Here is a 12,448-nt window from a genome sequence, read left to right as displayed (position 1 = left end):
AGACACATTATATCGCCACTGAATGCTCTTATTGTACTTCTATATCATCCGTGTTGGTTTATTATCGGTTGTATTTGGTTTTGCTATGAAAAACAAAACATTTTCTAATAAATATTAGTGAAACAAAAAAAAAAGTACTGCAGTGTATTATCATAGCATTGCAGGTTCAAGTCCCCTACAGGGTCATAGAAAAGGTAATACATAATAAAAATAGAAGAAAACAAAAAAAAAGTGTCTTTTTTTGCGTACTTCCCCCTCGTTTATTGTTACCTACACAATAAACTCAACCCACTTTTTTCCAGCAGACCAAATGCTATAAAAAAGAAGAAAAAGCTAAAAAATGGAGGGAAAATGCTTTTTCTGTTAACGTCACTTTCCAAAAATATACAATAAAAGCGATCAAAAAAGCCATTTGTACCACCAAAAACTACAGCTCCTCATGCAAAAAAACAACAAGCCCTCGCAGAGTTTCGTCGCAAATAAAAATAAAATGGAATTTTGAACGTAATGATGCAAAAAATACTGAATTTTTTAAAAAGGTTTTAAATGTGGAAAAGTGGTAATAACATAAAAAATATATAATATTGGTATTGCCGTGATGTTGCCAACCCACAGAAAAAAGTGTATCCTGGCATTAATGCTGTAAAGTTAAAAAAATGAGTTTGTTTTTTTTTCTCCCCCCCCCAAAAATTAATAAATGTATACAATACATCATATGTACCCCAAAAACTACATCACACAGAAAACAAGCCTCCCCTTCCCCCCAATATGGCCATGTCGACGAAAAAATAGTGCGTGTCACTAAGGGGTTAAATATCCAAATCGCAGCTAGTCTTGGGCCCGCACACGAGTCACATGACTTATTCTGATACTTGGTGTGGCCCCCGGCCTGATCCGGCCCCTGGATCTCCTAAACTCGCTGGTCTGTTCTAAGCTGTGACGTAAAGCCTGGCGGTCCGCTGTGAGCCTCTCCGTGGATTCTTCCTGTTTCTGCTGCTCCTCCAGGATCCTTTATTCCAGGATCCTCTAATTGTTCCGAAATCCAATCTTGCTGTCAGGAACGTCTGACTTAATTGTGACAAGGCATATGGGACCCCTGAAGTGTGCTGTGTATACCACCTGCCCCCAGAGGCCGCACGGGGGTCCCGATTAGCTCTGAGCCTGACCTCTTCCTTGTGCCCCCCTTCAGGCAGACGCTCCCACAGACCCTAATTTAGAGGCTTTCATAAATGGATCCTGTTCTTGGCTCATTAGGGCAGAATAACTGAGGCCGATGTTGGGCGATGACCCCCGACCCCTGAGGCGGTAAAGCCACAGATACCATTATTTATTTCTCAGACGCTAACTGCAGCGCACATCTTAAAGGCACAGTGTACCGAAAAATAAGTGAAGAGGACTTGGGGCCGTCTGGTGAAAACCTAGTTTGGGAAGCTGCTAGAATGGATGTGATGTATATTGATGGATGCGGTGTATATTGATGGATGCGGTGTATATTGATGGATGCGGTGTATATTGATGGATGCGGTGTATATTGATGGATGCGGTGTATATTGATGGATGCAATGTATATTGATGGATGCGGTGTATATTGATGGATGCGGTGTATATTGATGGATGTGGTGTATATTGATGGATGCGGTGTATATTGATGGATGCGGTGTATATTGATGGATGCGGTGTATATTGATGGATGCGGTGTATATTGATGGATGCGGTGTATATTGATGGATGCGGTGTATATTGATGGATGCGGTGTATATTGATGGATGCGGTGTATATTGATGGATGCGGTGTATATTGATGGATGCGGTGTATATTGATGGATGTGGTGTATATTGATGGATGCGGTGTATATTGATGGATGCGCTGTATATTGATGGATGCGCTGTATATTGATGGATGCGGTGTATATTGATGGATGTGATGTATATTGATGGATGTGATGTATATTGATGGATGTGATGTATATTGATGGATGTGATGTATATTGATGGATGTGATGTATATTGATGGATGCTGCGATACTTTGCTTTGTGCACTTGGGAAGGACAATAAAAAACTATCGTTTAAATAAAGTCATTTAAAGGGATCAGGCTTTGGGTTTTAATTCCTCATGTTTAAAATTTGTGCTTGCTGTCAGTGAATGGAAGCAGTACTGTCTGTAACAACATGTAGTTATAACACACCTCACAGCCGAGGATTTAAGAAAAAGGTTCGTTACCTCTGCTGTAGATTCCTCATGTTCTCCACTCTTACATGTCGCTCTTGAGATGTTGATTCCTGTCTTAAGTGTCAAAGATGGTTCTAAACCCGCACCGAGTTCTCCCATGGCGTCGACATTTGAGCATAGTACCCTTCATGTGTTCTGTGTTGTGTTTGTGGCGCAGCTGAGGATTTGCTACAATTTGTATCCAGAGCGGACAATCCTGGATTCCCCATTCACTGATACAATGTAAGAAACCCATCAGGACAGACAGAGATATGGCCGCTCGTATATTTATATATAGGCTGGATCCAGTTGCAACAGAGCCTCAGCTGTGAGAAGTGTACGGTCTGTACAGGTTTTCAGCTACCGGATGCAAACAGTAATGGGTTCCATTCACTGACAGCAAGCAGATATAGTAGAAATGCTAAGAAATTAAAACACAAAGTATATTAGAATGTTGCAGGTGCTTCACCTTTAGTGAAATGCATTGATGGCGCCACTGCTTATGTATCTGTATGTCGTTCTTCACAGTTTGATGTTCTCACGTCGGTGAAGTCTTTGCACAAACACGTAGAGACGGCGCAGCTCCCGCCCGCGTTTAATGGAACATTCCCGTACTGTCACCAGAACTGGCTGACATTCCGCACGGTGAGTAACGGCTCTGGACTTCGCCAACTTCCACTGAAGTCACGGGTGTCACTTACACACGGGGAGAACACGCTGATATCATGTGACGACGGACGAGCGGCTCGGGGACAGGCCGCCGCAATATTCTCTTCTTTTTTTTTTTTCTCTGCAGAAGTTGGAAAACTTGCAAGACAGCTGCCATGATGCCAGCATCTTCCTACACAATGCCATCCAGAGCGTGCAGGGCAGCGCCTTACCCGCCAAAGCCGAGGTGAGGAGCCCACAGGACACGGAGGTTGGGCGATTGCAACGATGCGGCCAGCCATATGTGTAATAAATGACCGCCAGAGACTCGAACCTGTGACGCTATGACTGCTCAGACAACGCACTGCTGTACTTCTGTACTGCAGTGTATTATTGCTTATCATAGTGATCACCCAGACGCTACTGACTGGCGTCCGCTTGCCGTGGCAACCCATCAGGCCTCCGCGATCACATGGCGGAGGGCCGATGATATTACAGAGGGAGAGCCCTTCCTCTGAACTTTTACATGTTAGTCAACATTGTAAGGGGTTAAAAGTGGGGATCGGTGAAAATGCCGATCCCCGCTGTGGCAGTGGGAGGCTGGCTATTGATCACAGCCGGCGCCCACTGCAGATGGTGCGAGCTCTGCTTCTGGGCCGGCACCATCCGTAGGACGTAAGTTTACACCTGTACGCAGAAACCCCTTCCCACCCAACTCGTGCATTCATACCCCGGGGGCGGGAAGGGGTTAAAGCGACAGGACTACAATGTATCAGGACTTGTGCTAGTTCCCAGAGAGGTGCTCGCCGTCTTGTGGTGTTCTTGTTTCTTCGGCGCCGCTCGTCTCTGATGCCAAATTTATCCCAACACATGACCTGGGGCAGCCGAGCGCCTCCCGTGTAATGTGATGTGCCTTCTCTCTGGCAGGAGGCCAGTCGGCAGCTGACGCGCTTCGGACACTTGATGAAAGCTGTGCTAGAAGACACAAGACTAGTGACGCTGCAGACAGAAGGGGGCGCTGTGCTGGCCAGACTGAGGAAGGAGGAGTCCTGTGTCACCCTCACAGAGGATTACAGGTAACGTTCCGGATTCTGCAGCAGTTTTGGAACAATGTATGGGACCTCAATGCCTCCCGATCTCCTCGCCGGACCGCTGATTTATGAGAGTTATATAAGGTACAGTCCCATGAAGTGTTCACCGTCCCGCGCGGCGTCCGGCCCCTCCGTCCCGCGCGGCGTCCGGCCCCTCCGTCCCGCACGGTGAACACTTCATGGGACTGTACCTTATATAACTCTCATTGTATAAGAAAGAGCTGAAATGTTGTAGTAGAATTTGTGTGCGGTGACCATGATTTTCAATATCTCTGCTTGCTGTCAGTGAATAGGAAGAATCCTGTTTACATACACAGGCTGAAGCTACTATGGAACTAATACTCATCACCGCTGATGGTTTGTTACAGTTGTATGCAGCCTAGACAATACAACTAAACCCCCTGGACTCCAGACTGATACACGTTACCTGCGCTAATACATTGTAGCAAACGATCAGGACAGGAGAGAGATCTGTGCTGCTGATGTGTTTAGCTCACAGATTGTCTACACTGGATACAATGTAACAAACTGTCAGCTGTGAGAAGTGTTAGTATTTCAGGATATGGATATAACCATATTTCTGTTCACTGACAACAAGCAGAGATCTTGGAAACGGTGAGAGATTGAAATGCCAACTGAAAGAAAGTAGCAGAACAATTCAGGATCGGAAGGTGAAGCTTTGTTTCCATGAATCTGGACGACTCCTTTACAATTGTGCCTGGGAGTGAAGGAGTTAAGTTGACAATTGGCGCGGCCGCGGCCCCTGATAATAGAGGTGCTGGAGGAAGCCGGGGGTTATCTACCAGTAAGGTCCTGGCCCGGGCGGCAGTTTTTCCAGCCACTTTGGATCGCTGCGCCGCGTCTGGAATTCGATTGAAGCTGCTGGAATTGTGAAATGTTTTCCCGATCGTCAGTCGTCATCTGGCAGCGAAGCGTCGGGCGGTCGGCAGCGCTGCTGCTGCATCCTGCAGGGGGTCGTGGGGGAAAGAGGGTCACGGTCTGTTCTCACCCCCGTGTGGCCGACATACAGGCACGTCCTGTAGTCTCATCGGTCGGTGAAGGCCCAGCAAACGTCTGAGGCGACTCCTAAGATCCTTCTTCATTCATAGCAGAGGCTCTGTTGTTTTATAGTATACATGACAGCTGCTGCAGAACCTCTTTTGAAAGAGTACTACATGTCAATTGATCAGCATAGGAGCAGAAGCTTCTTCCAAAAGTGATCTGTGACTGATGGCTTCTGCAGGAAGAGATGAGCGGTGTCCGTGTATAATACTATTACAGATGTGACCATGGAAGCGCTTCATCAGTGTTTATTATAGGCCTTGAACGCCCCTTCATTATCCCCCCATCTAGTGGCGGTGGAAGCAGAACCGCAGCAATTGGTTGTGGTGTAGATTCTACCAGGTAATGAACTCGTCCTGCAGGAATACCGGCCCCTGCGGACAGGAAGCTTCTTATAGCTGCCACAGATTAGATGGCGGTGCTGGCATGTTCTGACAGGAAGGGGTCAGCGATTCATGCTGCTTGTGCCAAATTCTGCCCCCCCCCATCAGTAACAGCAGTCTGGCTCCATCTGACCAGGAGATGTTTCTCTGCTGCTCAGTGATACAAGTTTTGCGCTCTTTTGCCCGCTGGAGTCTTTCTGTTTCCCTTAGACACAATGGCGCTGGAACTGGTCGTCCGCTGTTATACCATCCGTGCGGAGGAACGGCGAGTTGTGTGTTCGCACACGTTAGTTGGAGCTCCAGCGTTGTATTCCGCTGACTGTGCAGCCTGTTGGTCAGAGCGATTCCTGACATCCTCCTCCGACCCCTTTCAGTGATGAGTTGTTTCTGTCTTCGGCGTTCCCTTTCACTGGATGTTTTACCTTGGTCACGCCATTCTCTGTATACTCTCCCCACTGTGGATGTGAGAAAACCCCCCGCAGTTAGCAATGAGCCCCCGCTAGTCTAGCACCGATGACTCGGCCTTGCTGGAAGTCGCTCCGATCGCTGGATTTTCCCATCTAATGTGGATTCACACTGAAACTGATCCACGGAAAACTTGTCACGTGACTTTATGCCGCACTCCGGGGTCACGGGGAGAATTACCAAACAGGGCAGCGCCAATCATTAGAGGGCCAGGGGCTCTAATAAAGGGGTCACTCAGTATATGGATGTAGACACACTTTCTGCTGAGTATTATTACACCTCTTATAAGACGGCGATCGTCTGAAGCCCCCGTACTCCTCGCTGAGCGCAGTTCTGAGTTGTGACCTCTAGGTGTCTCTTCCAGGGCGGCGGTGGAGGTGGCGGCGGAGCTGTATAACCGGGTGGATGAAGGCGTGCACAGCCTGGTGAGGATGTCCAACCAGCGCATCCAGGAGATGGAACTGGTCGTCAGCTTTGAAGCCTTTGAAGAGCGGTTCCAGGAGGTGAGGATGTGGTTGGCCTCGGGGTGGGAGGTCCTTTAATCCGGCACCAGTGTGATAGGACCAGATGTCCCGCTCTACGTGCCGCTGTTACATTGCTTGATCATCCGATGCCAGATTAAGGGAATTCCACCGTTCGTGGATTGACTTGACCCTTGTTCGGTCTCGTCTTCTTCCCCTCAGGTCAGCGGGTGGATAGAGAACGTCGGCGAGCGGTTACTTGAGGAGTGCAGCGTCCTGGAAGATTCTCTGGAGCTCCTCCTTCAGACGCAGAGACACTTCGGTGAATTCGATGGTGTGGCATGTGTAAGTGGCGGTGGCCCGCGACTCCCCTCCGCCACATGAGTTGTCGGCTCCGGCCTTTGACATGTGTTTGCTGTTCGCTAGGAGTACTGCAGACGGGGTCAGGAGCTGCTGCAGACCATGGAGCGCTGGCAGCACCTCTCCTCGCCCGACGTGCAGAAGTACTTGCTGCGGCTACAGAGGTGCAAGGAGAAGTTGGTGGAGTTCTCAAGGAGACTCGAGGAGTCCAGAAGCCGGCTGGAGAAGACCATCAGACTCTATCAGTTCTTTGATAAGGTCAGTGACTAAGTCCAGATGTGGGGATAGCCGTTACATGCGAGTTACTACCTCTGCTTGCTGCTACCTGCAGTGTCTTTAACAAGTACTCGGCTGTAATCAGCAACAGTGGCTTAACCCCTTAGTGACGCCGCCTATTTTGGACCTAAGGATGCGCCAATATTCATTTGCACTTTTGAAAAGCCAGAACTTTATTTTTGTGTCCACACGGCCGCACTGGGGCACGTTTCTGTGTGGCGAGATGTCGTTTTTACAGGTACCATTTTTTTGGGTACATATAATGGATTCTACAACTTTTTTATTCAAAGCAAAAAGGGTAAATTTAATGAAAAATTATTTTTTTCATCGTTTTTATGTCCCTTTGATGTCAGGAACACACTGATAATACACTGCAGTACCTCTGTGCTGCAGTGCATTATCACTTCTCGTAGCGATCACAGGCTATGGCAGCATTGTCTGGCATCTGATTGCCATGGCATCTCATTGGCCCTCTGCGATTACATGGTGAAGGGTCGATGACATCACAATGGGAGGCTCCTCCCTCTGTGAACCCCCTAAATGCCACGTGATCTCACTGATCCCCACTATTGCAGCGTGAGGCCGGCTGTCAGATACAGCCGCTCGCACTGCGGATGGCGCAGGCTCAGCTTCTAACCCACGCCATCCATAGGACGTAAATGTATATCCATTCTTGGTAACTGCTCCCCAGCCAGGATGTGCATTTACACCCTGGGCAGGAAGAGGTTCATTTCATTGTCTATTGGCGTTGAAGGTAGTTTCAAATCTGCCTCCTGTCTCATTAGACTTCAGCCATCCCTCATGCTTTGCACTGCAGCTTTGCTTAACGGCCTTGACTGCTTTCTGCAAAGGTGCTGCATTTTCCCTTGAGGTCTACGTTTCTGCTTGTCGTTATCCCGGTGGCTTCTTCTCCCGCTGGCCGCTGAGGCTGTTTCTCAGGATAAGCGGCGTTTCTGTATAAGCGGCTCCAGATGTTGCGGTCGGTTCGGTCTTGTGACTCCTGGCGCTCGCGGCTTCTTTTTCCAGCGCCGTCTTACTGATGTTCCCGTGTAGAATCCTCCCGCCGCACTGATTTGTTAATCACTCGAAGTGATTATGTCTGAACCAAACATCTGAGATTCCAACTCCCACCGGAGCCGACAACTCCAGGACCGCGCTCATCATCCCTCTGCTGGCCACAGCTGGAACTGCAGGCTGGCTGCTTTGTATCCTGCGATTTCATGCAAGCTTTTGTCACGTTGCGCCCGCGGCTCCGGATCCTCCGACTCCAGATCCTCCGGCTCCTCGTAGTTGTCTTCATGTTGACTTTTGCTGCAGTGATGGGTACTTTTCCTTCTCGTTGAGGGGAAGGGGGATTTTTGAAGTGATTTGCACCAGTGTTGTGGCATAGGAAAGTCACCAGTCATGGGGGGCATACACTATAATTTGGGGGGGTGGGGGGGCTCTCAACAATTTTATGAAATATAGAGAAACCGTTTTTGTAGATTTTATTTCCCGTCTTCAGTTCGCCCAGAAGACGTCCTCGTATTCCAGCGTGTTGTATGTAAATCCCCGCCGTCCGAGCCTTCCGGATCATCGGCTCGCTGCTCTCGTCATGATAGTGACATCGGCGCCAGCAGTACTGAAATCCTGGAACGCTCCACTCCCTTCACTTGTATAGCCGGATGTTGTGGCTGTCGGACATGGAGCATGGGCAGCAAGCGCTGACGTCACACACCCAGAGAGATGGCGGACAACCAGGATTGGGTGCGGATAGATAGAGCAGGAACTCGGAAGACCTTTGGCTCCGCCCAGATGACTCCAAAGTGGCAATTTAGTTACAGCAAATGCTGAAATAAAAGTACATTTTTGTGCTACATGCCAGCGATTTTGACAAGAACGAGTCTAAAGCGGTTAGGAAGTTCCAAAGCGGCGTGCCCGGGGTTATAGCGAAAAAACTGAATGGGTGACGTTGAACTTGTCTGACAGTCCGGTGTAGAGAGGGATCAGAGGGGACCGCCCACCTGACAGCACGGTGAGACGATCTAAGGAGAGTCAGTACAGGGAAAGAAGGGGGAGTATGAGTGAAAAAAGGCTGCAGAGCATAACGGCCGGCCCTGCTGCTGATGTCCTGTTGGCTATCTTTTTTAACCCCTTCCCTGCCCGGGCTCAAATGTGCCCCCTGGGTGGGAAGTTGGCGTGGATGGGCATACCAGTTATGGCCTATAGATGGTGCACCATCTGCAGGAGGAGCTGGCCATGACTGACAGCTGGCCTTCCGCTGCAACAGCGGGGATCAGTGAAAACACTGATCCCTGCTATTAACTCTTTACATGTCACAATCAATGTCCACAGAGGGAGGGCGCTGCCTCTATGATGTCATCGCTCTCCACCATGTAAGTGCATGGGGCCGGTGAGTTGCTACAGCAACTGGGATGTCAGATAATTGGTATCCGGGTCTGCCATGGCCTGTGATCGCTATGATTATGTATTATCAGAGTGATTATAACATCGCAGGTTCAAGTCCCCAAAAATAGTTAAAAAAAAAAACCTGTTTGGTATCTCTGCATCTGCAACCAACCTGCACAATAACTTGAGCTCCTCTTTTACATCCTGCACGGCAAACAAAAACTAAAAGGCAGCCAATGGTTTTATTTTATTTTGCCTCCCCCACAAAAAAAACCTCACTAAAGGTGATTAAAAAAAGCCATATGTACCCCAAAATGGTACCATAAAAACTCCAGCCTTCTACACCAAACCCCCCCCCCCCCCCCCCCAGCCTCCGCAGGGCTCCGTCCATGGGAAAATAGAAAAGTTAAGCTTCTTTGAATGCAGCGATGCAAAAAAGATTACAAAAAAATGGTTTTATTATGCAAAAGTGGCAAAACCAAAAAACATGTACTTTTAGTCTTGTCGTAATCGTACCGACCCGCAGAGAAAACATTCGTCATGTGATTGTGCTGCATGATTAACGCTATATAAAAAACTGGCAGAATTGATGTTTTTTCTTTTTTTTTTCTTCCAAAAAGTTCTACAAAACACTATATGTACCCCAAAAACACCAATGAAAGCTGCCGCTCGCCACACAAAGAACACGCCCTCATACGAAAAATAAAACGTGAGATAAATCCCCCCCAAATCATTGCACCCATATGGCCAAAGTAGGTCACTAAGGGGTTAAGGAAACTGAAAGAACATGGATCTCACTGCCCTTCTGTCATGCCGCTCCTCTGAATGTTCTGCTGGAGGGTCCCTATAAAGGCGTTGTGAACGGGGGATGGGGGGGTCTCCTGATTGGGACCCCTTTGTTATCCAGAGGCGATTGCTGCTGGAAGAACAGATCCCCCCGGAGGACAAAGCAGCCAAACGGTGTGCCGCTGCAGACCTCAATCACTGTATGGTGATATGTTCGCGTTAATCCGGCACCTCCAGGGTCCTAGAGGAATGGTCCCACGCCGTGACTCGTCCTCCAAGTACCCAGATGCCAATCTGTTTGATAGAAACAAGTCCGATCCATGGAGGCCGCAGGGGCAACGGACAGGATCTGCTGCCAACGTCTAGAAACATTAGGGGTCTTGTGGGGTCCGGCCTCAACGGGTCACATGAAGGGGACCAGCATCATATTAGGCAGGTGGATTTAAAGGGGTTTTCTGGGCAAAAACTATAACTGACCAGTCCTCACTGGGGTCAACCGCGGAAGTGGCATAGCAGTCTCAGCGCCCATTGATCTCAATGGCAGTGAAGCCATCTAGGCCGCTTCCAGGGCCGTCTACATGTCTGGCCCGCTGCACTGACAGCCCTGATGGGCGATCAGATGATCATCGGGGTCCCATGTGGCGGTTCTCCAGCGATGATCTATTAATGATCCATCCTGATAAAAGGTCATCAGTAGTTTTTGCCCAGAAAACCCCTTTAACATTCTGGCTGCTGCGGTTGGGTATATTGAGCTGGGAGCTGCACTGATACATTGTAACAAACTACCATCCGGAGAGGATGTGCGCTGCTAATCTATTCATCGCAGGGGATTGTTTAGTCTGGATACAACTGTAGCAAACCCCCAGCTGTGAGACGTTTTGGGATGGGATCAGCCCTTGTATGTAAAATGTTCCCTTTCGAAGAGGTTTGTATCCAGTGGGTTTCCTTCCTCTATAAATCCCCCTGGCGGCTCCTGCGGTACAAGATGGGGGGCGCTCTGTCCCCTATATTAGCACTGGCTGTTAAGCCACTAGCTATTATGCTTCGGGAGAGCCCCTTATATAAAGGCATTATTGTATGGGATCGGGGGGGCTGAGTGGCTCTATATGGGGATGACCGTATCAAACCCGCTAATACCCCTCCCTGCGCCGTGGACTTCCCAACAGATTTGGTGGCTTTCTGGGGTTCCATATTAAGTGGACATAATCTGCCTTGTTGCATCTCTCACTGGAGAGTCCAGATCTCTAATCCCGCTGGACGCTCCCTGGATCTAGATGTACAGGGGGTGGCCAAAAATATGGAAACACCCTTAAAATGGGTCTCGACATGTCTAATTGAAATATGATTTATAATCCCATGTAAGTGGAGGTAATATGGCACAGATGCTGCCGGAGCTTCCATTGGTCAGGGCCACTCAGCTGCTGTTACCTCCCAAAACCCCCCAGAGCAGGGCAAGAGGTGAAGTAAACACAAATGTGGCGAGAAAGCTCTCAGCCACGCAGGGGGCGAAAGCATGGCTCAGTCCTAATCATTCTAATCCTGTGTATTTCGTGTGGTGTTTCCATATTATTGTCCACCCCCTAATAAATATATTCAAATCCAAATGTAACATTTGGCGCTCCCTATCGCTCCGTCTCAGAAACGTAATTAGAATGCTAGTCTATGACCTGACTGTCTGTATACCCTGCAGCCGGCTCGTCATTGGTCCCGTGTTATTTCTAATGGGTAGAATGCCTCCTATACATATACATTGGCTTCACAAACCTGAAGTCGGCTAGTAAATTCACGGATGTCGTGGCGTAACCGCGGGACGCTCGTGTGGGAACGATATGGTATATATATATATATGACCTGTATACGCTTCACACCTTCACCTCATATCCACAACTACAGGTAACTACGAGTCACCCCGTACCCCTTCCTACAAACCCAGCTCCCATCTTCTAGACCTCGTATATCACATTAACCCCTCATTGGCATTCTGCGCTCCTCAAACATTCCCCAAACGCCCCCTGCTGGATTACAATGGAGGACGCCGGCAGAAGACGCTCCAAGAGTTATTAGAACTTCCTTTGTTCTCCAGCAGCGAACAATAAGACGATACAACTATATACCGTATATCGGCGTTATCTCACCCCAGCGAGGTCACTGAGGACGGGCGGAGCATCGGCAGCACGTTGTAACAGATACTCCTGTAGTTACTCCTGGCACACCATCTGGGACTGCCCAGTTACTCAAGCTCAGGGGTCCCCTGGGAGGTCCTGTTCCTACGGGCCCGGAGATTTGTCTACCTGGGATACTGGATGAGGTCATCAGAAG

General features: G+C 48.8%; 1 protein-coding gene across 1 annotated transcript in view; it reads left to right on the top strand.

Moving 5' to 3' along the window:
* The window catches only part of LOC136595471 (pleckstrin homology domain-containing family G member 4B-like), a 72,069-nt gene that overhangs the window by 40,537 nt on the left and 19,084 nt on the right, over positions 1–12,448 (top strand). Inside the window, exons 8-13 of the mRNA XM_066588702.1 lie at positions 2,738–2,854; positions 3,006–3,104; positions 3,785–3,933; positions 6,223–6,361; positions 6,542–6,664; positions 6,746–6,937. Coding sequence (XP_066444799.1) covers positions 2,738–2,854; positions 3,006–3,104; positions 3,785–3,933; positions 6,223–6,361; positions 6,542–6,664; positions 6,746–6,937 — 819 coding nt within the window. The remainder of the gene's footprint in view (positions 1–2,737; positions 2,855–3,005; positions 3,105–3,784; positions 3,934–6,222; positions 6,362–6,541; positions 6,665–6,745; positions 6,938–12,448) is intronic.

Source organism: Eleutherodactylus coqui, unplaced genomic scaffold (genome assembly GCF_035609145.1).
Source record: "Eleutherodactylus coqui strain aEleCoq1 unplaced genomic scaffold, aEleCoq1.hap1 HAP1_SCAFFOLD_210, whole genome shotgun sequence".
NCBI lineage: Eukaryota > Metazoa > Chordata > Amphibia > Anura > Eleutherodactylidae > Eleutherodactylus > Eleutherodactylus coqui.
This window is presented reverse-complemented; position numbering and strand designations above follow the sequence as displayed.